A 23,486-nucleotide genomic window follows, 5' to 3' on the forward strand; every position below is an offset into this window, starting at 1 on the left:
ATTGATGCACCTGTGAATTTTGAGTTTTCATGAGACGATACGATACACGATACTTTTTTTTATGTATCAATACAAGAAAACACACTTTCCAAAATATATTACTTACAACTTCTTTAATGAACCCCAACGTTTTTGCCAGTCAAATATTTCAAAATGTGTTGTAATTAGCTTTTCCTATGGAACCTGCTCTGAAATATTTATAGTCAAGAAGTTTCCATGTGATTTGACATAATATGCATATCGCAATACCTTATCATGCCATGTCCTATGTATCGCGACCTTGCTGTATCGTTTCACCCCTACCAGTAACAATGTGTTATATTGAGCTAGCCTCGATTCCCCAAGTCCATGCACAAAATATTCCCTCCTGAAAACCTTAAAGGTACACGAAGCAAAGACAGAGCTTGTTTGATGATGTGACTCACAGTTTTCCGGCATCGGGATGAGATGCTTCAAGGCAAGGTGCATCCTTCAGGAGAGTGTATGCAAATGCTTCCAGGGACTTGGCCATGGAGTATTTTCCCTTCCTGGCATCAGTGGCTCCTGGCTCCATCAGCTTACAGTACAGATTCAGCGTGCTTGTGATCACCTCAGGGGAGAGCCTGGATAGCAGTGAGTGAGTGAGTGAGTGAGTTGGGTTTAACACTGCTTTAAACAGTATTTCATACATATACTCACCGACAAGGGAAACGTGAATACCTTACATGTTGGTTTAAATATGAAGAATTACTCATATTCAAGAGGCATAAGATTGGTTCCATGCAAGTGTAGCAGGGCGTGGAGTCATCCCACAGATGACATCCATAACTTGTCAGCTTGCTGACGGGGTTAACCTCTTTGATCATGAGGACAAGGCGTCCGACCTCGGATAAGAAGGTCCGTGGTTCAAATCCCATCACGGGACTCAGAAATATTTATGGCTGCTACACAAGAATGAACATACTGTTATGATGTGTGAACCGACGCTCATAAATGGATTACATATAAAGACTTGAGATTCACCACTTGTCATGTTCAGAATTAGCGTGTAAAGTTTGGAAATCATTTCTAGCATGTCCTAATTGATAGTTTTGTCATTAATTGGTACACATTAGAAACATCTCTTCTTAACGTACATACTACTCTATATGATCTATGGTAACGTTTCTTTTGGAGGTGAATATTTATAATGTCAGCTGAATGTGCGAGGAAAGCCCAAAGTGATGCAGATCGTAGATGTTTATCACTTTGGTGAAAAGTACGGAGATGTTCACAATAAACTAATGATCATAGTGAGCACAGAACACAGACTTGAACAAACACTTTATGCCGGAACTACTTTCAGTCTCCCTCTATGACACTATGGTTTTCAGAGTAATATCATGAAGACGGTGTAAGAAAATACAAAATAAACAGAACATTTTTTTTCATAAAAATATCAAATACTGTCCGGTCATACGATGAGATAAATATGTTATTCAACAGGAAAAACAAATAGCCTCTATGTATTGTTCAACCACGTTATTGCAACACATTTGTTAAATATGAAAATGTGTATCATTATAATCTTCAGAACTGTTTTATGAATGATTTTCATCATCAAAATTGCAAAGATATTAACAAAGTACAGATATGGAAGGTGACTGTCCAAGAAGTGACACCTCTATGCCATACACAGGCTATTGCCATTGTCATAAGCTGACCCATCAATACGTGACAATGCATCTATTAAGAGTGAATGAGTGAGGAAGTCGTATCAGGACAGGACATACAAGCATTTTTACACATCTTGTCAGGAGTAGCTCTCACTATTTTACAGATTTTTGTTTGTGTAACTCCTGAGGCCAAATATTGTTTTAAAAAGTATTCCAGAATGTCACATAGTTGGTCCCCAAATAACCCAGTCCCCCTGTGGACTACGGTATGCATGGTCACTGCCTTTAGACCATAATCACTCCCTCAATACATTGTGACTCACTTCCTCTTTTCTCCTTCCTTTGTGATGCTGACCAGGGTGTCTTCCAACAGCTTCATGTTATTATCATCCAGGTCATCTCTCACTATAGTGTCCAGTTGAGCCAGAATCCTGTCATCACGAACAAAAGCCATCATGAACAAACAGGTCATAATGTTCAACATTAATAATGAACATGTAACAATGAACATAATGCCATAATGAAGGAACATGTAATGATGAACAAACATCACCATGAGCAGACAGGTAGTGAGGAACAAAAATGTAATGATGAACAAACATCGCCATGAACAGACAGGTAGTGAGGAACAAAAATATAATGATGAACAAACATCATCATGAACAAACAGGAAGTGATGAACAAAAATGTAATGATGAACAAACATCATCATGAACAAACAGGAAGTGATGAACAAAAATGTAATGATGAACAAACATCACCATGAGCAGACAGGTAGTGAGGAACAAAAATGTAATGAACAAACATCACCATGAACAAACAGGAAGTGATGAACAAAAATGTAATGATGAACAAACATCATCATGAACAAACAGGAAGTGATGAACAAAAATGTAATGATGAACAAACATCACCATGAACAGACAGGTAGTGAGGAACAAAAATGTAATGATGAACAAACATAATTAACAAATATGTCATCATGCATAAGAATGTCATAATGTTCAAACATAAATAATAAACAGGCATATAACAATGAACAAACAAATCAAAATAAACAAACATGAAAAATGTCCAAACATGTAACAATGAATAGACATGTCAAAAAGTTCAAACATGTCATCAAATTCAACCATGTAATGATGAACAAACATGTCGAATGTAAAAAATAATTATGTACAACCATTGTGGATTAGTACTTACTTCTGTATGTTTGGATCTGTAAGGGGTGTGTAAAGTCTTTCAGCAATTGTCGTCCAGATGCCGACATCTTTCTGTTTCACGATGCGAACTGTGGCTTCTGCATTGCTGGCATGAAGGCTGTAGAAATGTAAAACAACGGCATTAACAGCCTTCAGGACCCATGAAGATCCGGGGTAGAATAGGTCTTCAGCCACCCATGCTTACCGTAAAAGGTGACTATGCTTGTCGTAAAAGGCGACTAACGGGATTGGATGGTCAGGCTCACTGACTTGGTTGATGCATGTCATCGATCTCAATTGCGTAGATCGATGCTCATGATGTCAATCACAGCATTGTGTGTTCCAGGCTCGATTATTTACAGACCGCTGTAATATAGCTGGAATATTGCTGAGTGCGGCGTTAAACAACAAACCAACCAACCAACCAACAGCCTTCAGCTGTCTTATATGTCATTGCTGAACAGTAGCGATGTACATCACATTTCTCCATTGGGATTCTCAGGTATATAATAGGTCCCCAGCAACCTATGCTTGTATGAGGCAACTAAATGGACTTGATTGGTCATGAAGTTAACTTGGTTGCTTGCATGTCATCGTACCCTGATGTTGCTCATAATATCAATCACTGGTTTTTCCTTGTCCAGACTTGATTATTGACAGACCACATAGCTGGAATATTGCTGACTGAATCACTAAACAAATATACTAACAAACACAGCTTTTAGTAGTCCAGGCCACTGTCATATAGCTGGAATATTGCTGACTGAATCACTAAACAAACATACTAACAAACACAGCTTTTAGCAGTCCAGGCCACTGTCATATAGCTGGAATATTGCTGACTGAATCACTAAACAAACATACTAACAAACACAGCTTTTAGCAGTCCAGGCCACTGTCATATAGCTGGAATATTGCTGACTGAATCATTAAACAAACATACTAACAAACACAGCTTTTAGTAGTCCAGGCCACTGTCATATAGCTGGAATATTGCTGACTGAATCACTAAACAAACATACTAACAAACACAGCTTTTAGTAATTCCAGGATTATCATCATGCAGGGAAATTATAAAATGGTCTTCTGGGACCCCAAGACTTACCCTCGTCCAATTGTTTGTGTATAAAAAACAAACATTATTTCATGTTTTTAACTCTGTGTAGACTCACTCACTAAGAGTTACTAACGTTAGCTGATTCCTTAGATAGACAGCTGCATGCCCTACCTAGCTTCATTTGTTGGGAGTTTGAGTCTGAGACGGAACTGTTTGGGTAGAGGGTTGTTGGAGCTTGTGATTGGTGAGAGTTCGACATCAATAGTCTTCAGGGAGTTCTGGAATGAATAAGGAAACATTTGCAAGACTTGGTAAGGCCAGACATTAGTTTTTGTTTGTAAACCGATTTTTTGTGTGAAAATGGAGTAATTGATAGGTGTGACAAAACTAAAAGGAAAGATATTTCATATTATTGTTCTTCAAAACGCTTTCTGATTTTTAATGTGCTTGTGCAGACTTGGTCAAGCTTGTCTTGCAGTTTGACCTACTGTCTTCCAGCTTATCCTATTGTCTTTCACTTACCCTTTTGTGATGCACTTAACTTATTGTCTTTAAGTTTCACCCATTGTCTTTAAGTTTCACCCATTGTCATTGTCTTTCAGTTTCACCCATTGTCTTTTAGTTTCACCCATTGTCTTTTAGTTTCACCCATTGTCATTGTCTTTCAGTTTCACCCATTGTCTTTTAGTTTCACCTATTGTCTTTAAGTTTCACCCATTGTCATTGTCTTTCAGTTTCACCCATTGTCTTTTAGTTTCACCCATTGTCTTTTAGTTTCACCCATTGTCATTGTCTTTCAGTTTCAATCATTGTCTTTTAGTTTCACCCATTGTCTTTCAGTTTCACCCATTGGCTTGTTTAACCTGTTTTGTAGACTCTTTCCACTTTTTTTAGAGGTGGCAAAATCTGCATACTTACGTATAGTTGGTTGGCAACAATTATATACAGTCCTAACCCAATCTCCTGCGCCCTTCCACTCCGTCCCCCATAATAAAATGACAAGTCCCTTATAACATTTGATGAGTTCACTTTTTCAAAGTGATATGTGAAAGTAACCAGTTTTAAGTATACCTGAGAAGTATGTAATATATCAGAAATATATCACAACTTGAGTAGATATGAGCAGTTAGTTTGTAAATAACAAACCTGTGACCCAGCTGCAAACGTCAGAGTTCCAGACTGGGACTTGAAGTCTTGAGACGCAACTGCAGGATAGATGTCAACCCCTGACTCTTCAATCTTCAGAGTCTCAAATGTCTCATAGGAAACTTCCACGTCGTAGGTCTGTCCCATGGTGCGTGCAACTGTCAAACGTACGGTCCTGTCCTCATCCCCAACAATCGCCAACCTACACAATGAGTGAGCGGAGCTTTACTTCTGATGTACTCGCTGTGCAGAGTCGCATCCCTTGGGCACGTGGGTTCGAATCCTGGTTCGAATCCTGTTTCTAGGTTTGTCAGCACCATACCCGTGCTCGTGGGTTTCACCGAAGTGGTAAATGTCTGAGACCTGAATCACTTCAGGTTAAGCTGACACCCCATGATATACCGTATTCGACGAAATAAGCGCCCAGGGCGCTCTCAAAATTAGAAATAGGGGGCTCTTATTAGAATATTATTTTGGTGAAAAAAACAGAGTTGAAAGATAAGTTTCGTGGTTTATGCTGACAGCCTGAAATGTTTATATACGACAGATATATTTTTCCAGAATTTAATTGCCCATAATTAAGGGTGCATATAACACACGAGTGCGTATTATACACGAATAAATAAGTCTTGTGTACATTGAAAAATCGGAAGGGGTGCTAATTGGGATTGTTCACTAGCCAATATATTAGCAAATGTCGCCGTGGGCGCTTATTAGAGCGGGGGCGCTTATTACGTCGAATACGGTAACTGGAATACTGTTAAAAGCGGCCTTAAACCCAACTCATTCCCACTAATGGCTTATCATATCAAAGATGAGCTTCTGAAAAACTTTTAAATAGCTAAAAGATGAACTGCAGAAAACCATGAATGATCCCATGCTGAGACTCAGAGTCTGAATATCTTGTTGAAGCATTACAATGGTGAGAAAATATAACTGCAACAACATTGCATGCAGTCTTTTAAAGCATGACAACCAGCTAGTACTCACAGTGAAGCCTGGTTAAAACCGATCAGTCCTCTTACAAAGTCACTCGTCGCGATGACCACGGTAGCAAACAGACTTCCCTCCTCCAGCTCAGCATCCTCCACTGCTGCCAGGAGCTGGACCACGAACTGGAACTCCTCCTCAGGGTCCTGTCAGAAAGTTGGATACATATAGAGAATCTGACCCGAGTGTCTTTTGATATCAAATATATCAACACGAGTTGATAAAAGTAGGAAAACTCCGAGGTTTGCCGAGGATTTTTTCCACTTTTATCAACAAGTGTTGATATATTTGATATCAAAAGACACTCGGGTGAGATTTTATTTATCATCCAACATCATTCTTCCAACTTTTTCAGTTTGTAGACAGTAATTAGCAGTGTCTCAAGTGTAAAAAGTACTGCTTACAGCTTCAGTAGCAGAGCTTTTAGTGATGTCATTTGATTGTAACTAATGACGTCACAATGGTCTGCAAAGCATTGTGATGCAATTTCATTGCAGCGATATCTACACTGTAGATATCGCTTGATCTCACCCAAGCAATATCTCCTGTGGGAGCCAGTTTTGGACGATAAATTGACTACACACGTTGTTGGGAACACATTGGACTTAGCAGCACCTTACATCATTGGCCCCTCTCTCAATCAATTTAGAAGGGAAGAAGTACTGGGCCTGTATCTGTACACAGATATGGTAACTTCCTGTGCTTACCTTATCATCAATAAGGCCCACAACCAGAGAGCATGTCTGTTGTCCTGCTGGACAAACAGTGACCCCTGAGACAGCTGTCAGCTGGGAGGACAAAGCAGCATCCTCTGTGTCCGTGGAACTCTGGGATTTCTTGGCTTTCCATGACACCTACACAAATACAGAGATGTAATCCAATGTACAGAAGCCTTTTAGGGACATTTTTTTTTTCGATTCTATCTTGAAATTTAAAGATTCTAAGTTGAAATTTCAAGAAACTAAGTTGAAATTTCAAGATATTAAGTTGAAATTTCAAGATACTAAGTTGAAATTTCAAGTACTAAGTTGAAATTTCAAGATACAGAAGTTGAAATTTCAAGATACTAAGTTGAAATTTCAAGATAATAAGTTGAAATTTCAAGATAGTATAGAAAAAAAGAAAAAAACACATTTCCCTAAAAGACTTCCGTACCAATGAGTGAGTGAGTTGGGTTTACTACTGCTTTTAACAGTATTCCAGTCATATCAAGACAAGTCAGCTTAATGTGGGAGGTAAGCCAGAAGTGATGCAGGTCTCAGACGTGTAAGACATTGGTGAAACCCACCAGGATGGGTAGTGTGTTGACAAACCTAGAAACATAATCGGGCGAATCGGGATGTGAACCCAAGATCATAGGTATCTGGTGTGCCCAAGGGACACAACTCTGCTCACCTATGTCCCCTATGATCCAGTGCACTGACCACTAATATGCATCAGTGAGTAAGTTTGGTTTTACACCGCTCTTAGCAATATTCCAACAATATCGCAAGTAAAACTAGAGTAAAACTTCCCCCAGGATAATATTTAGATAGGATATAATCCTTGATTACACTTTAACCACTAGGCTACCCGACCGCCCTGACATGCATCAACAGCTGCTGGGTCGTTATGAATTGAACCAGTACAGTGATTTATTTTAACGTGACATCAGTTTTATATGTTGTTTAGGACAATTTACACTTATGGTCCATTCAATTTTATCAACACAGCATGATTTCAGATTTCCAGGCTTTTGAGACGCAAGGTTTCATGTAGAAATTTATTCTTCGTGAGATAATAATCTAGCATACTTGAAAACAATTGTCTCCATATCAAGATATTTGTCTAAAGGTTAGATGCATTTACTTCATAAACAACCCAAACAATGTCCTTGACCTTATCAGACACTAATTTATCTGTAAGTATGTGATATGTATGTGGAGTATGTAACATTTGTGAGCTGTTGCCATAATTAAGTAGTTAAACATTGTAACAAGTCCTATATGAAATTGCAACCCAAACATTTATGGGCTATTTTTACGAAAAAAGCAATCAACAAGTGTTGATGTACAGATAACATTTCAGTTGTTCCCTGATATCATTACAAGACAAGTAATTTGAACATTTGATTTAGTCTCACCCTGACTTCCCCAAAGAACGCCAGCTGCCTAATCAGTGTGAGGGTTGCGTTGGGATTGGTTGTGTCTTCGTTCACTCTCACATTCTTGGATGCTTGTGCAAACCCAATCCGTCCATTGGATGTGTCACTGGCCTGGATTGTTATCATGGCAAAACCCTGCAGAAGTAATTTATGTATTTACTAGATACAGTAAGTTCATTTCTCATAGTTTATATATACCGTACTCGACGTAATAAGCGCCCCGCTCTAATAAGCGCCCATGGCTAGATTTGCTAATATATTGGCTAGAGAACAATCCCAATTAGCACCCCTTCCGATTGATCAATGTACACAAGACTTATTTATTCATGTATAATACGCACTCGTGCGTTATATGCACCCTTAATTATGGGCAATTAAATTCTGGAAAATATATCTGTCGTGTATAATACGCACAGACTTTTGTTTTGTATCATTTCAGGCAGTTAGCATAAACAACAAAATTTACGATCTGTTTTTTTCTCACCAAAATTATATTCTAATAAGAGCCCCCTACTTCTAATTTTGAGAGCGCCCTGGGCGCTTCTTGCGCCGAATACGGTATATCAAAATATTGCATTACCAGCTGGTTGCATTGGTCCTACCAGATAAACCAGGAGAGACATGAGTTCTTTTATAATCAGCATCAAGAGGAGTACATATTATCAATAGCATGCAATAATGTCACTTCAACTGCAATAAATCATATCTAGGATTTCAGTCGTAAACAATCAAAACATTTCAACAGAAAGAAATCATAGGACTTAAAACACCTGACCAAATACACATTAATAGGGCTATATGATACATTTCTATTGGCAACAATGCAACTTTCATGTCTGAACAAGTATGTGAGACTTTCTGACCAGCAGCATCTTACCCTCTTCCCGCCATCGGGATCCCCGCGGCCAACCCTGGCGCCACCTACAGGATCCGTCAGGTATACAAGCACCACCTCTTTCGGCTCCGCGGTGTCGTCATCAAGGATTGTCACGTTAACTTGCTTGCTGACCTCCCCTGCCTGGTGGAGCAATGAACATTACCGTCAGTGCATGACACAACTCAACCATATCTCTAGCACGAGCACAAGCCCCTCAACAAAGGCTACTGGCCAAGAAACATACAAATGGCTATAGCAGTAGGGAAGAAATCATGTATTACCGACAAACAGTATTTAAGATTTGAATCATATTACATGCCAATAAAGGTCACATGAATGCTTGTTACCATGGAATTGGTTATCAAAGTTGACCAATGTGTCATGAGGTGCTGTACTTTGATCAAAGGTAGTCAAAATAAATCATGCTTTGTTAATACAGAAGGGTGACCAGTTGAGCAAACAAAAAAGTAGTGCTACTGTACTGTAGCTCACCTGGATATGTTGGCAACAGTTTCACATGTCAACAAAGACAGACACTACAAAACAGTTTGTGTCCGCATTTCTATTCAAACATTTTCTGCATAGAGACCAAAAGTAACTAACTATCGAAATCGAGAACAAAAGTAACTATCCAGGATGTTTCGAAATCTGCATTAATTAATGTACAGTTGTAGAGAAGTGTTGCAACACAATACAGTTAAAGTTACTTTACACATAGCTTCATCTCTGCGCCTCACCAACCTATACATTCATCACCACTCGCCCCTTTCTGTAACCTGCAAGCAAGACTTGTCCCCCTATCGATGTATGTTGTGTGTGAAAATATGACAAACCAATCAGAATGTGTATGACTTTAAGTAAGTCCATCAAAGAATCCATCAGGAATATTTTTTTATTTTAAAATAGAATAATATACCCTACATACAGTTAAATGTATTCAATCATCCCGTATAAACACCCGATGTGTTTTAAATAGCACATGGAATATATATGAAATGGGGGAAATATACGTAAATTATTGCGCAAGAAGTTGACGATTCTTATAACTATGCCCATTTGCACTTGGACGGAACCCAATTGTAAAAATGGCCATGAGAGGGGTATGGGTCGCTATTCAGCTTGTCCTTGAATAACCTGAGTTGTCACAAATGGAGTCACTATTCAGGTTGTCCCGGAACAACACAAGAGGGGCACGAATGGAGTCGCTATTTGACTTGTCCCGGAACAACACAAGAGGGGCACGAATGGAGTCGCTATTCAGCTTTTCCCGGAACAACACAAGAGGGGCACGAATGGAGTCGCTATTCGGCTTGTCCCGGAACAACACAAGAGGGGCACGAATGGAGTCGCTATTCAGCTTTTCCCGGAACAACACAAGAGGGGCACGAATGGAGTCGCTATTCAGCTTTTCCCGGAACAACACAAGAGGGGCACGAATGGAGTCGCTATTCAGCTTTTCCCGGAACAACACAAGAGGGGCACGAATGGAGTCGCTATTCAGCTTTTCCCGGAACAACACAAGAGGGGCTCGAATGGAGTCACTATTCAGCTTGTTCCGGAATAACATGAGTTGGTCACAAATGAAACCTTTAATAAAATTATTCTTTCTAATGCCATAATGTTTTTCCACTTGTTACACAAAAAACATAGTGAAAAGGTTATGATAATGATGATGATGATGATGATGATGATGATGACAACGGACAACTTGCTGCGACATGGGCTGGGAGGCAAGGTGAGCTAACAACGAATGTAGTGGGATTCCCCACCATGCTTCACGATGATCATCAACCAACCTGTAGGACCACTGTAGTATCCAGCACTGAATAGTCTGTGCCTCCAATGGCTTTGGAGGCGGGGTCCCTGCTTTGGAGTACCTCGCTGATGGTGTTGTTGCCGGTGCTGCCAGTGTTGGTGGAAATTTCCGATGTCCACGATTCATCTCCTCCAACTGTCCTAACCCTCACAGATACTTGTCCAAACACTCCACCTTGGTAAACAGATTGTTGTTTATTTATTACAGTGTGACACTACTAAAAGCTTTTGAAGGTCCAGTATTGTAGGACTGGGAGTGGTGGGGTAGCCTGGAGCCTAAAGCATTCAGTCGTCATACTGAAGACATGGGTTCATTTCCCCACATGGGTACCATGTGTCAAGCCCCTTTTGCCAATATGTTACTGGAATATTGCCAATATGTTACTGGAATATTGCCAATATGTTACTGGAATATTGTTAAGAATAATGAATAACAAGACCATGTTCCCTCACTCAAGACCTACCTCTGGCAAGGTTCGAGCAATTGAAGGTAGATGCTTCATACTTTTGCACATTACAAATGACTGTAAAAGGTTAGCTGTAAGCACTATTCAAACCTGCCCACAGTCCTAAATATTTCGTAATTGTTGTGAATTTGCAAGTTAAATACAAAAATATGATTTTTTCCCCCCTTAATTTTCTTAATAAACCTAAACATTGTAAACTTATTACAATGTGTAAATGTTCCAAAACACCAATAAAGATAGGTTATTATTTAGCATTAAACCTTCTGCTACGAGCATGTCTTGTTTATCAACTGGTATGAAGTCTATGTGTACTGGGGGCAGTGGGGTAGTGGTTAAAGCGTTTGCTAGTCACGCCAAAGAAATGGGTTCGATTCCCCACATGGGTACAATGCGTGAAGCCCATTTCTGGTGCCCCCAGCTGTGATATTGCTGAAATGTTGCTAAAAGTGACATAAAAAAAACAATACTGACTCACTCAATTCTCGCTACCTTTCTTGGGCACACCAGAAACCTAGGATCATGGGTTTGCCCTGATTATGTTTCTAGGTCGGTTAGCACCATACTTGTGCTCATGGGTTTCACCAATATGATAAACTTCTCACACCTGCATCACTTCAGACTTTCAGACAACATTAAGCTGACATGCCGTGATAGAACTGGAATACTGTTCAAAGCTGCATAAACTGCACCCAACTCACTTCTCCAAAATGACCTACCTGTCCGCACGACTGTGAGGACGATGGCCGTGAACTTCTCCTGTGTGGTGAAGGTCCAGGGCTCCAGACCCAGAACCCCGTAGGGGTCGTTGCTCTCCGTGATGGAGACGGTTGCCGTGGAGTACAGCTCACTCAGTCTGGGAGAGGGCACTGCAGCAGAGAAGCAGGTGTCTCAACATTTACAGGGAGAAAACAAATCTGTTTGGAATCTACTAGCCCAAACTTCTGATACTATTTTCAGCAGATATTGGTCTAACCATATGGACTATTATTAGCTATGATTAGAAGACCATAATTGATTTTACTAGACAGTCTTCAGATATCAAAATATTATGTCAATTTAACAACTGTTAAATCTGCCAGTCATCTACATGTACAATGAAAGATTTCGGTGACTGTTACTTCAAAGAAAACTTGTCAAGATATAAATATTTATGTTGTGGTATTGTAATCTGCATGTCAGCAGGGATGTTTCACCAGGGTTCTGAGGGGTAGGGCACATGACTACTCACTAGGGTTCTGAGGGGTGGGGCACATGACTACTCACTAGGGTTCTGAGGGGTGGGAAACATGACTACTCACCAGGGTTCTGAGGGGTGGGAAACATGACTACTCACTAGGGTTCTGAGGGGTAGGGCACATGACTACTCACTAGGGTTCTGAGGGGTGGGAAACATGACTACTCACTAGGGTTCTGAGGGGTGGGAAACATGACTACTCACCAGGGTTCTGAGGGGTGGGAAACATGACTACTCACCAGGGTTCTGAGGGGTGGGAAACATGACTACTCACTAGGGTTCTGAGGGGTGGGGCACATGACTACTCACCAGGGTTCTGAGGGGTGGGAAACATGACTACTCACTAGGGTTCTGAGGGGTGGGGCAAATGACTACTCACCAGGGTTCTGAGGGGTGGGAAACATGACTACTCACTAGGGTTCTGAGGGGTAGGGCACATGACTACTCACTAGGGTTCTGAGGGGTGGGGCAAATGACTACTCACCAGGGTTCTGAGGGGTGGGGCACATGACTACTCACCAGGGTTCTGAGGGGTGGGAAACATGACTACTCACTAGGGTTCTGAGGGGTGGGGCAAATGACTACTCACCAGGGTTCTGAGGGGTGGGAAACATGACTACTCACTAGGGTTCTGAGGGGTGGGGCAAATGACTACTCACCAGGGTTCTGAGGGGTGGGAAACATGACTACTCACTAGGGTTCTGAGGGGTAGGGCACATGACTACTCACCAGGGTTCTGAGGGGTAGGGCACATGACTACTCACCAGGGTTCTGAGGGGTGGGAAACATGACTACTCACTAGGGTTCTGAGGGGTGGGGCAAATGACTACTCACCAGGGTTCTGAGGGGTGGGAAACATGACTACTCACCAGGGTTCTGAGGGGTGGGAAACATGACGACATCAGTTAGGTTGACATGGAATGTTTCTGTTTCCTCTGGAAGAGTGTCTGTATAAATCTGGCAACACAAGAGTATCATAAAAAATAAAATTCTCAATTTATGTCCAGATTGTCTGCTTATCACAGTAGGCAAATACGACTTAAGTCATGAGGTTATTCACAAAACAAACCAGCAGAGGAGATTGGTGAATAGTGCCATGGCACTGAAGCTCACCTGGATAGGTAGACAACCGTTTCAAATGTCAACAAAGACATACACTTAAAAACAGTTGCTGTCAGCATTACTGTTCAACTATAATTATATAAATACTGACTGCAGACAACAGTCTGAAATATAAAACCAACTATTCACAATGTTAATAAATCTGCAAGAATTAATGTACTTCTGTTGCTTCATTCAACAGTTCATATCACTTCATATAAAGTTAAACTCTATTAACCTCATAAACCTTCCGTGAATATCCACAATTGTTCTATTTCCATACAAAATATTTCACTAAAAATCCCTGTAAAATCCCAATGATTTGAACAACATATGACGTCATCATAAGTTTTGTTTTGTTTGTTTGTTGTTTAACGCCGCACAAAGCAATATTCAAGCTATATGACAGCAGTCTGTAAATAATCGAGTCTGGACAAGACAATCCAGTGATTGACATCATGAGCATCCTTGACATGCATCAACCAAGTCAGCGAGCCTGACCACCCGTTAGTCACCTCTTACGACAAGCATAGTCGCCTTTTATGGCAAGCATGGGTTGCTGCAGACCTATTGCGCCCCGGGTCCATAAGGACCAGGTGAGCTAAAAAAGTGTCACTTACTGTAAATTATTCATTTAGGACAAAAAGTGCAAGACAACATCTAACTCAGACATACAGATTCAACAACATGGCAAGATTCGATTGGTTCTTCTGTGGCCTATAAGAGAATTTCAAAGTTTCACTCACTTCAATGTTGAAGGTTGCAGATACTACGCCTTCATTCATCTCTGCGACACCACCCCGTATCGAACGGTAGTCAATGTTGCCTTGTGCTGATGCACTCTGGGTAGAGTACCTGACCTCCACTCGTCCGACAGAGCCGTACAAGCGATTTACAGTCAAGGTCACCTGTATAGCATAGAAAACCATTGTACAAAAAAATACAGACATTTTCACATTTTCTCAAAATGCCTTTGTCTCCATGGACATAAATCTAAACAACATAGAATAGATGACCATTTTAGTAAGTTTATCAGTTTCTTTGGAAAGAAATCAAGGAGGATATATATATATTAAAGAATCGGGATATTCAATATCTCATTAGGATATTTATATTTTTCGCAGATTAACACACCTGTCGCATACTCTCAGTAACCTGAGGTGACCGCGAGTTGACGTCAAACTGAATGAGTCCATATGGTTCTATCCTGGCCACTGATTGGTCCAGCACAATTCTAGCTCCACCGTCCACAGATGTCTTGGGTGGGCCAGGAAGACGGACTGCAAATAATTCAGCTTGGTTTTGACGGGGATTCACCTGGAGAAAAAGGATGTGATAACATGTATTCTGTAATGACAATTCAGAGGCCCCACTAAAAACTCATGATTGGTGTGATATGACCTCAGTAAAGTATGTTCATAAATGTATTTATACCAAGATCCAACACGAAGTGGAAGGGGATATAGGAATGGGTGGAAGGGGATAGGTCTAGTGGTAAACTGGTGCCTTTTCATAGTTTGGGTTTTCAGAAAAATGTATTTTTGAGTTTCCATAGCAACGACTTTGACTTAGACTCAAAAAGCTTGTTTTATTTCATGATAAAACATTGTTCTAACATCATTTCTGGAGATTTGAATATGCCTTGCAACTTGATGACATCATATATTAGATGACATTATGTTTGAGTGGGAAGTGTCTAGTAAGTTGTTCCCTACACATGTAGCTGGATACAGGCAGTGGCCAAACCATTGCATCCAGAAGTGGGGGAGATATGACAATCGGTATTAGGAGAAAAGGAACAGATGATCGACGTGAGGATTGTGAGAATATGCAGGAAAATGTCGTAAAATGGACATGTCTGACATTTCCGAGGTTGAATTCTATGTAGGGAGTCATCACTATTAATATTTGCGAAAATATTTTTAAAGCTTGTACATTGTATCAACATCCTTAAAGAGGCTGTACAGAATGTTGATATCTCATAAGAAATAAACAACTCATGGTCGTTGTTTATCATAAAATAAAATACTGCAGCGAGAACATACCATTAGAGGCACAGCACTCTCCATGCAGTACATTGGGCAAAGTAACTGGGTCAGACTAATTACAATTAACACCTTTTTGAAGTAATCAGCAAGTGTTGTATCAGTGACAGATAATTTATTTCAGTCATTTCATCACTAGAAAAAATACTCATGTCATGAAATGACCCAGTCACTGATTTCACAGTCTAACAACTGTCTAACTGTATCATATTTATCGGGGGATCATACGTTTTCTGACGTCATACGATTTCGGACGGCCATATTTATCACGATTGCTCACTCTATAACAGGTCTGGAGCATCACACAGACACTGTAAATACTCAGATGATGACATGTTTTCAAGAGAAAGTTGTCTTTTATGAGCGAATGAGATGTTTTACAGTTGTTCATGTGATTAGAGAGAAAACTATGACCGTTTCTTAAGCGTCCGAAAACCCCAAACACGGGGACACTTTAAATCTGGTGACACCAACCTGCACAGTGAAGTTGGCTGCCTCCATGCCATGTGTCATTCGGACTGTTCCAGCAGCACTTGTCACCTCCCCACTGAGGGTATTGGCTGGCAGCTGGTCGGTGGGTAGGCCAGACACCCAATCCACATTGATGACACCATATGTTCCATCGCGCTTGACTGTCAACAGAACTGTCTTGGTGTCTGGAAATGGACAAACACAAATGTAGACAGATATATGCCAAATTTCAAAACATCCATGCAGATTTCCCACTTCATACATTGTCCTAATGGTTTCAGTGATCTCAAAATAGGCATCATGTCGGAAAGCATACAAAATATTTAAAACAAGACAACCAAAGAGATTTCAAAGTTTACTAAAAACAGATGGAGAAATTACCAGAGAGGCAACAGACAATGCAGAACATTGATCTAAAAAGAGAGCTAAAAGTTATATCACTTCATGTGATTATGAGGGAATTTAAACTGGTACAAATGGTTTGATATATGAAAGATTGCCATCCTGTTTACCTCAAACCAAGGACCAAGGAAGATCTGGGGTAGAATAGGTCTTCAGCAACCCATGCTTGTCATAAAAGGCGACTATGCTTGTCGTAAGAGGCGACTAACGGGATCGGGTGGTCAGACTCGCTGACTTATTTGATGTCATCTTATCCCATTTGGGTGGATCGATGCTCATGATGTCAATCACTAGATTGTCTGGTCCAGACTCGATTATTTACAGACCGCCGTCATATAGCTGACTGCGGCATTAAACAACATACAAACAAACCTCAAACCAAGACAGCTACGTACCCTCATTCACATTGACGATCGTCTCCTTGAAGCTCACTTTACTGTTGGCAGCTGGGGCCGGGACCGGAATCTTAGCCTCCGTCTGACCTCCCTTCAGTCGTGGTGGGTCAGTCACTAAATGTCATGAACAATGAAATGTCCATCTACACTCATCACTGTCATTGTCATTAGCAAAACCTGGTCTGATCTATCCCCTCTATTTAACTAAAACTTAATTCTGGTTGATGTGAGAGGACGGAATGACCTCAGTGTAATATTCTTATTGTTATATCTGATAACATACATTCATATAAAGTTTCCCACATTTTGTAACGCATTTTCAGATATTGACATTTCTGGAACATCATCAACATTGGCCAGTGATTGTAAATAGTGCTGCATCAAAGCAGCTTAAAATTATTGTCATCCACACAAGTTTCAGCTGAACATGTTTTCTTGAAGAAAAAATATAATTAAAATCCCAATGTAATACCAAGTATTATTGTCCCTCAACCTCTCAATGTCTAAGTCATGTTTTCATTCAATGAGGTAACTTTAGAAACAGTGCAGGAATACAATGTTCGATGATCGAACCACCCTACTTATTGTACAGTGCTAAACACTGTGCCGCCATGTTTCTCTACAGATACACCCACACACGGGGGAAGACCCTATCTAAACTTACTGGGAATATTGGTTCATTGAGCAAGCAGACATTGCATTGATGTATGTAGCTTAAAAGTAGTTCCTGCTAGGCGCCCTCATTTGCATATTTATTGGCTTGTGATATACAGTCAAGTCTCATTAATCCGACACTCGTTAATCCGACACTCGGCTTAATCCGACACAAATGATGGGAACCGATTGATTCAGTGCTATTTAGTCCTGTTAATCCGACATTCTCGCACTCCGACTCCGACTCCGACACACCTAATTTGCAACGAATTACCGAAATCACTCATTAATCAGTCTCGTTAATCCGACACAGTGGTCAGCGTACTCCGTGGTCATTATCCCGCGAGTACACAAACCCGTGTTTTGACAAATCACTTAATTTCGTTAATCCGACATACTCGTTAATCCGACACAATCATGTGCAACCAACGATGTCGGATTAACAAGACTTGACTGTATAAGGCTTGGATTGGCTTATCGTATTGGCACTATCCATTATATAATAAAATACATCAGCTGGTTCACCCCAATAAATTATGCACCACAGATACATACACATGTTCTGTCTGCAATCCAAATAGTAGAACCTCAATGAGGGAGCTAGATTTTGTTAGAGCGAAATTGCAGATGAGGAAAATGTCATACAATTATAAACACACAATGCCATTTAGAAAGTGGTCAAATGTAAGAAATGCTACATTTCAACATTTGGGATAACACTTTCTCAGTAAAGCACAGATTCTAGAACCTAGAGTCCCGTCCAATTTACACTTGTCAGATGGGAACACATGATCTAGACTACCAGTTGTCAGACTTTCATTATTGTGGAAGCCTCAGCGGACGAGTGGGTCAGATCGCTGAATTTGTGATCTGGTATAAGGTGCCTCACTAATGGGACTCAACTCCCAAAAGTACTAGAATCTGTACTTACTGAGAAAGTGTTATCCCAAATATAACATTTGTTATATAGTCTGTAGGCAATTCCTAATTGGTGTGACAACCACATCTAAACAAGAATTAATTCAACCATTTTAAACACAATTTCAATTGGGATATGTGCACATGTGACTGACCTCCAGGTCCCAGAAACAGGACACTGTCCAGTGTAATAGTGAAGGTGGTACCAATCTCCAGGAAACCGTTGCCGCCAATGTCCAACACTTTGGTTGCTGATGACTGGCCTTCTTCAAATGTCACAGAATCAGTGCTGGCGCTGACCGTGATGCCAATCTGAGGCTGGAATAACAAGACCACTGTCACTAGACATTGTCAAACATGTACAGTTTTCAGAGCCCAGCATTCGTTTTCACACCTGATTTATTTCCTTGATTTCATCTCAACCATCAGCATAATGACAAAGACAATTTGATTCTAAAATGATACCTGTGATCAGAAATGTGCTTATTTTGTAACCGAGTAAATATCTGATTGTTAGATTTCAAACATACAAAACAATAATGCTGTGAATAGTGATTCAGTATTTAGTGATAACTGTGATATTTATCATGCACCTTACTTTCAGAGGTCATTTAGATTAATTTTTGTTGCCTGAAATACTTGTAGATGACATCACAGAACAGATCACTGCCAGTAGAATTCCAAACTGGAAAGTGTTTCTATGTGTTTGTGCTAGTTTCAGCTTTATTCAACTTTCAAGTACTTTAGGGCTTTGAATAGCAAGGACATACATGTCCCCGGGGCATTAAGGTGTTAAGGCCATTGTGAAGAGGTAAGGTCATTATGAAATCAAATGTTTAGACATTGCACGGACATTTTGAAGTCAAAGGGTATTGTGGAGAAAAGTGATGAGGCAATTAAGTCACAACATTAAGGTCATTTTGAAGTCAAGCACTAAGGTCAATGAGATATCAAGCACTAAGGTCAATGTGAAGTAAAAGGTCACTGTGAAGTTAAAGGTCATTGTGAAGTAAAAGGTCACTGTGAAGTCAAGCATTAAGGTCATTGTGAATTCAAGCATTAAGGTCAATGTGAAGTTAAAGGTCACTGTGAAGTTAAAGGTCATTGTGAAGTAAAAGGTCATTGTGAAGTCAAGCATTAAGGTCATTGTGAATTCAAGCATTTAGGTCGATGTGAAGTTAAAGGTCATTGTGAAGTAAAAAGTCTTTGTGAAGTAAATGGCCACTGAGAATCCAAAGGTAATAGTGAAGTCCAAGATCATTGTGGATGCTGTTCCTAACCTCATCGTAGGTAGCTCTATATTCCAGAGTGGTGCTTCCGAAGCTGCCATCATGGCGAGTGAAGTTGAGGTGTAGTCTTCTCTTCAGGTCAGATGGATCAACAGAGATTCTCTGATTTCCAGGTAGAATTCCATACTGTCCATGAGGATTGTCATTATATCTGAAATAGAAGGTTGGACATATGACTGCAAACTGCATTATTTCTACTCAATATTCCATGCTTAAAGGAATTCTACAATGCTAAGTCAGTGGAACAGGATGTACTTTATTTTGAAGGTGGACTGTCCGTAGCTTGTGTCAATGTCTGCGCCTCCTTCTATCCTCTTCAACACAAGCTTGAAGGTCTCTGTCATTTCTGGTTCCTCATCCGGCAAAACACGAATGCTGATCACACTCGCCCGTTCTTCTGTCTGCAGATATATGCTGCCGTTGACGGGCTGAATGTCTGTCACCATTCCTGGGGGGCCTTCAACTTCCCAGAATATCTGGAAGGAAAGCTGCATTAGGAGACCTGATACATGGTCAGAGGGCATTGTAAGACTGAAATATGCTACTGACAAAACACCTGTGGACAGCACAAGGATTATATATCAGTGTTGTTAGACAATTGTTTTGATATATCTCATATGTCCATAAAGTAGTCCATGCATGAATGTGTCACCACTCACAAGTGAAGTGAAGTATGTTGATTTCTTTCGAACTTTTTCGTATATTTGCTCAAAGTTACTTCTCCAATATTTATCGATAACTGATCAATATCTTGTTAACAATTATCAATCTCTTTGATCTATATCAATAGCCAGCCCGAAGAACTACACGACTTGCGATCAGCCTGTAGCGTTGTGACAATAACTGTGGTCTACATGTTCAGTACTAACAATACCTATGGCCTACCTGTAGAGTTCCCACAACACCTGACCTGCGATCAACCTGTAGCGTTGTGACAATAACTGTGGTCTACCTGTTTAGTACTAACAATACCTATGGCCTACCTGTAGAGTTCCCACAACGCCTGACCTGCGATCAACCTGTAGCGTTGTGACAATAACTGTGGTCTACCTGTTCAGTATTAACAATACCTATGGCCTACCTGTAGAGTTCCCACAACACCTGACCTGCGATCAACCTGTAGCGTTGTGACAATAACTTTTGTCTACCTGTTCAGTACTAACAATACCCATGGCCTACCTGTAGAGTTCCCACAACGCCTGTGTCAGCTCTGCGGCTCAGCGGGAAGTTGAGGGTGAGAGTTCCGCTTCCGGTAGGCTCGTCAACAACTCGCTCTGACCGAGCAGCACCATCGAAACCAATGACACCATTTGGGCTGCCAAACTTCTGAACCTGATAAAATAAAATAAAACAAAACATCTGTTTATTTATTAACAGAAAACAGGTTCTTATAACGTCTAAGGCTGTCCATACATCATTACAAATTCTCCAGCATGTCAGCATGATGTCAGAAAAATGTGACCACGGGATTAAATACGTTCCACTTCATAACCTCAGAGCATGGGTATAGGGCTGTCAGACTAAGAGTCATGGGAAATCTGGGACTTGAACCCTATGACCAGCAGATCCTGGCACAGCCAAGGGACCTAACTCAGCACAGTGAATTGCAGTGCCTTACACCTCTTGGCAACATTTGTCTCCATTACTATGTGGACAACATAAAACTCCATTGAGGAAATGAGTCTTCACACAATAAAAGTGTTGTCACAATAAGCAAAGTAAATGAAGTTATTTTGAGGATCCTTTATTGCATGTTGCACAACATGGAAAACTTACAGTAATCTTGATCTGTCCAGCAGTTGAGCTGCCCCCTGAAGACCCATAAAAGTGTTGTCTCAACAAGAAAAGTAAATGAAGTTATTTTGCGGATCCTTTATTGCATGTTGCACAACATGGAAAACTTACAGTAATCTTGATCTGTCCAGCAGTTGGGCTGGGTTCTCCATTGCCATTTCCAGAAGACCCAACGATGCTGAATATCTTGACAATGAAGACTTCCTCCACCTCCCAGCTGGAGTAGGGCTTGACCTTGAGTGTGAAGCCCTTGGGTCCTGCCTGTGCATCGGCCCACACTAGCGTTCCTGAAGTCACCTCTTGTCCGTTGTTGGTGTAGCTGATGTCGCTGGTGTCATCAAGGACGGTGTCAGGGCTATTAGGTCCCATGATTCTCCATGATACCTGTGACGATGACATGTAGTGAGCGAGTGAGTGAGTTGGGTTTAACACTGCTTGTACCAGTATTCCAGTTACATCATAGTGTGTCAGGTTGATGTGCACCTTAGATGACTGAGCCACCTGTGCCCCCAATGACATCGTAATTTTAAAATTTGTTTTATTGCTTACACTGCAGTGATCAATATTCCATTTGATAATGATGGTCCATAAATAATCAAGCCTTGACCAGGCAAACCAGTGGATGATATTATGAGCAACATGACATCACGACACAGAGAATCATACCTAAAGACAAGCAACAGGTGCTGGGGACATTTCCTACCTGGGGCTCCACAGTGTGTGATATTTACAGGTACACACCATGTGGCTGTTGTATAATTACAGGAAATACAACATGACTGAGTCATGAGGGCATTGAGGCCTGTAGTAGGGCTGGGAATGGGTAACTTGGGTACTCGGGTCGAATGGGTTCTGAGTAGGACCTGGGACCCACAGTACTACCCCATCTTCCCGAGGCAAGGAGTTAACTTTAAAAGTCCACTTTCCATCCTTGCCGAACTAGGCTTGAATTCCTTGGCTCGATCGTAGTGTTATTATGGTAATTAAGGTAATTATGAGTCTCTCCTATGGACCAATCAGATTCCACCTCTCGTATCACTTGCATTTGTTTTTAAAAAAATGGCGGCGCTCAGTCAAGATGATCTGATCTATAATCAAGATCTGTATTAAATAATACGTGATAAAACGAGTCTTACATTGTGAAGTTCATCAAATCAAGTGAGCACCTTGATAAGAAACATGAAACGACTTGGAAATTATCTGTAGATAACGAGTTAGCGGTGCACATGCTTTGCAAATCCTGCCATCGACCAAAATCTGCACAACGGTTTACTAAACGGATTTTGATTTCGGTGCGAGATTTTGATTGGACTATGCATAGACTCAGTCCAGCCAAAATGTAACTCCACAATACCAGCCTAGTTCAGCAAGGGTGGAAACTGGATTTTATAGTCAATTAACTCCCTTGCCTCGGGAAGATGTACTACCCGGACCCATGATTAGTCAGGTGATATGTGATTTAATGACAAGTATCATTTACACCGGTAAAACTCTTTGGTTACACTACATGTCACTTATGTTCACATTTCGTTCTGACTATGCATCCATTCTTTCTGACTTTTATATGTTTGAATAAAGATAAAACTTCAGGAAACTTCATTGCATGCAAGACCAGAAGGTTTTATATTTCTATATTCATCCATTCTGCCAAACTTCTCCCAATCGAACAGTATGTACCTGTCTCTTACAGCGGGTACCTGGGTAGGGTCAGGTGTTAGAGATTGGGTACCCGGGTAGAAAATTTGGAATTTCCCAGCCCTAGTCTGTAGACAAACAACTATGAATTCAGATTCAATTAAGCTCAAACTGTAATCACTTACAGTCTTTAGCCAGTCTGTTTAATCTAATAAGT

General features: G+C 40.6%; 1 protein-coding gene across 1 annotated transcript in view; it reads right to left on the bottom strand.

Annotated features, from left to right (window-relative positions):
• The window catches only part of LOC139471850 (adhesion G-protein coupled receptor V1-like), a 159,288-nt gene that overhangs the window by 19,667 nt on the left and 116,135 nt on the right, over positions 1-23,486 (bottom strand). The window contains exons 72-92 of the mRNA XM_071254352.1: positions 21,746-22,018; positions 21,020-21,172; positions 20,096-20,316; positions 19,832-19,991; positions 18,707-18,869; positions 16,980-17,093; positions 16,186-16,367; positions 14,801-14,983; positions 14,413-14,574; positions 13,435-13,522; positions 12,048-12,197; positions 10,846-11,039; positions 9,050-9,190; positions 8,152-8,307; positions 6,737-6,883; positions 6,030-6,175; positions 5,040-5,241; positions 4,065-4,171; positions 2,838-2,954; positions 1,958-2,065; positions 426-602 (exon numbers count right to left, since the gene is read on the bottom strand). Of these exons, the coding sequence (XP_071110453.1) occupies positions 426-602; positions 1,958-2,065; positions 2,838-2,954; positions 4,065-4,171; positions 5,040-5,241; positions 6,030-6,175; positions 6,737-6,883; positions 8,152-8,307; positions 9,050-9,190; positions 10,846-11,039; positions 12,048-12,197; positions 13,435-13,522; positions 14,413-14,574; positions 14,801-14,983; positions 16,186-16,367; positions 16,980-17,093; positions 18,707-18,869; positions 19,832-19,991; positions 20,096-20,316; positions 21,020-21,172; positions 21,746-22,018 (3,344 nt within the window). The remainder of the gene's footprint in view (positions 1-425; positions 603-1,957; positions 2,066-2,837; positions 2,955-4,064; positions 4,172-5,039; positions 5,242-6,029; positions 6,176-6,736; positions 6,884-8,151; positions 8,308-9,049; positions 9,191-10,845; positions 11,040-12,047; positions 12,198-13,434; positions 13,523-14,412; positions 14,575-14,800; positions 14,984-16,185; positions 16,368-16,979; positions 17,094-18,706; positions 18,870-19,831; positions 19,992-20,095; positions 20,317-21,019; positions 21,173-21,745; positions 22,019-23,486) is intronic.

The sequence above is a fragment of the Haliotis cracherodii genome, unplaced genomic scaffold (assembly GCF_022045235.1).
Source record: "Haliotis cracherodii isolate W230 unplaced genomic scaffold, xgHalCrac1.p SCAF_1, whole genome shotgun sequence".
In the NCBI taxonomy this organism is placed as follows: Eukaryota; Metazoa; Mollusca; class Gastropoda; order Lepetellida; family Haliotidae; genus Haliotis; species Haliotis cracherodii.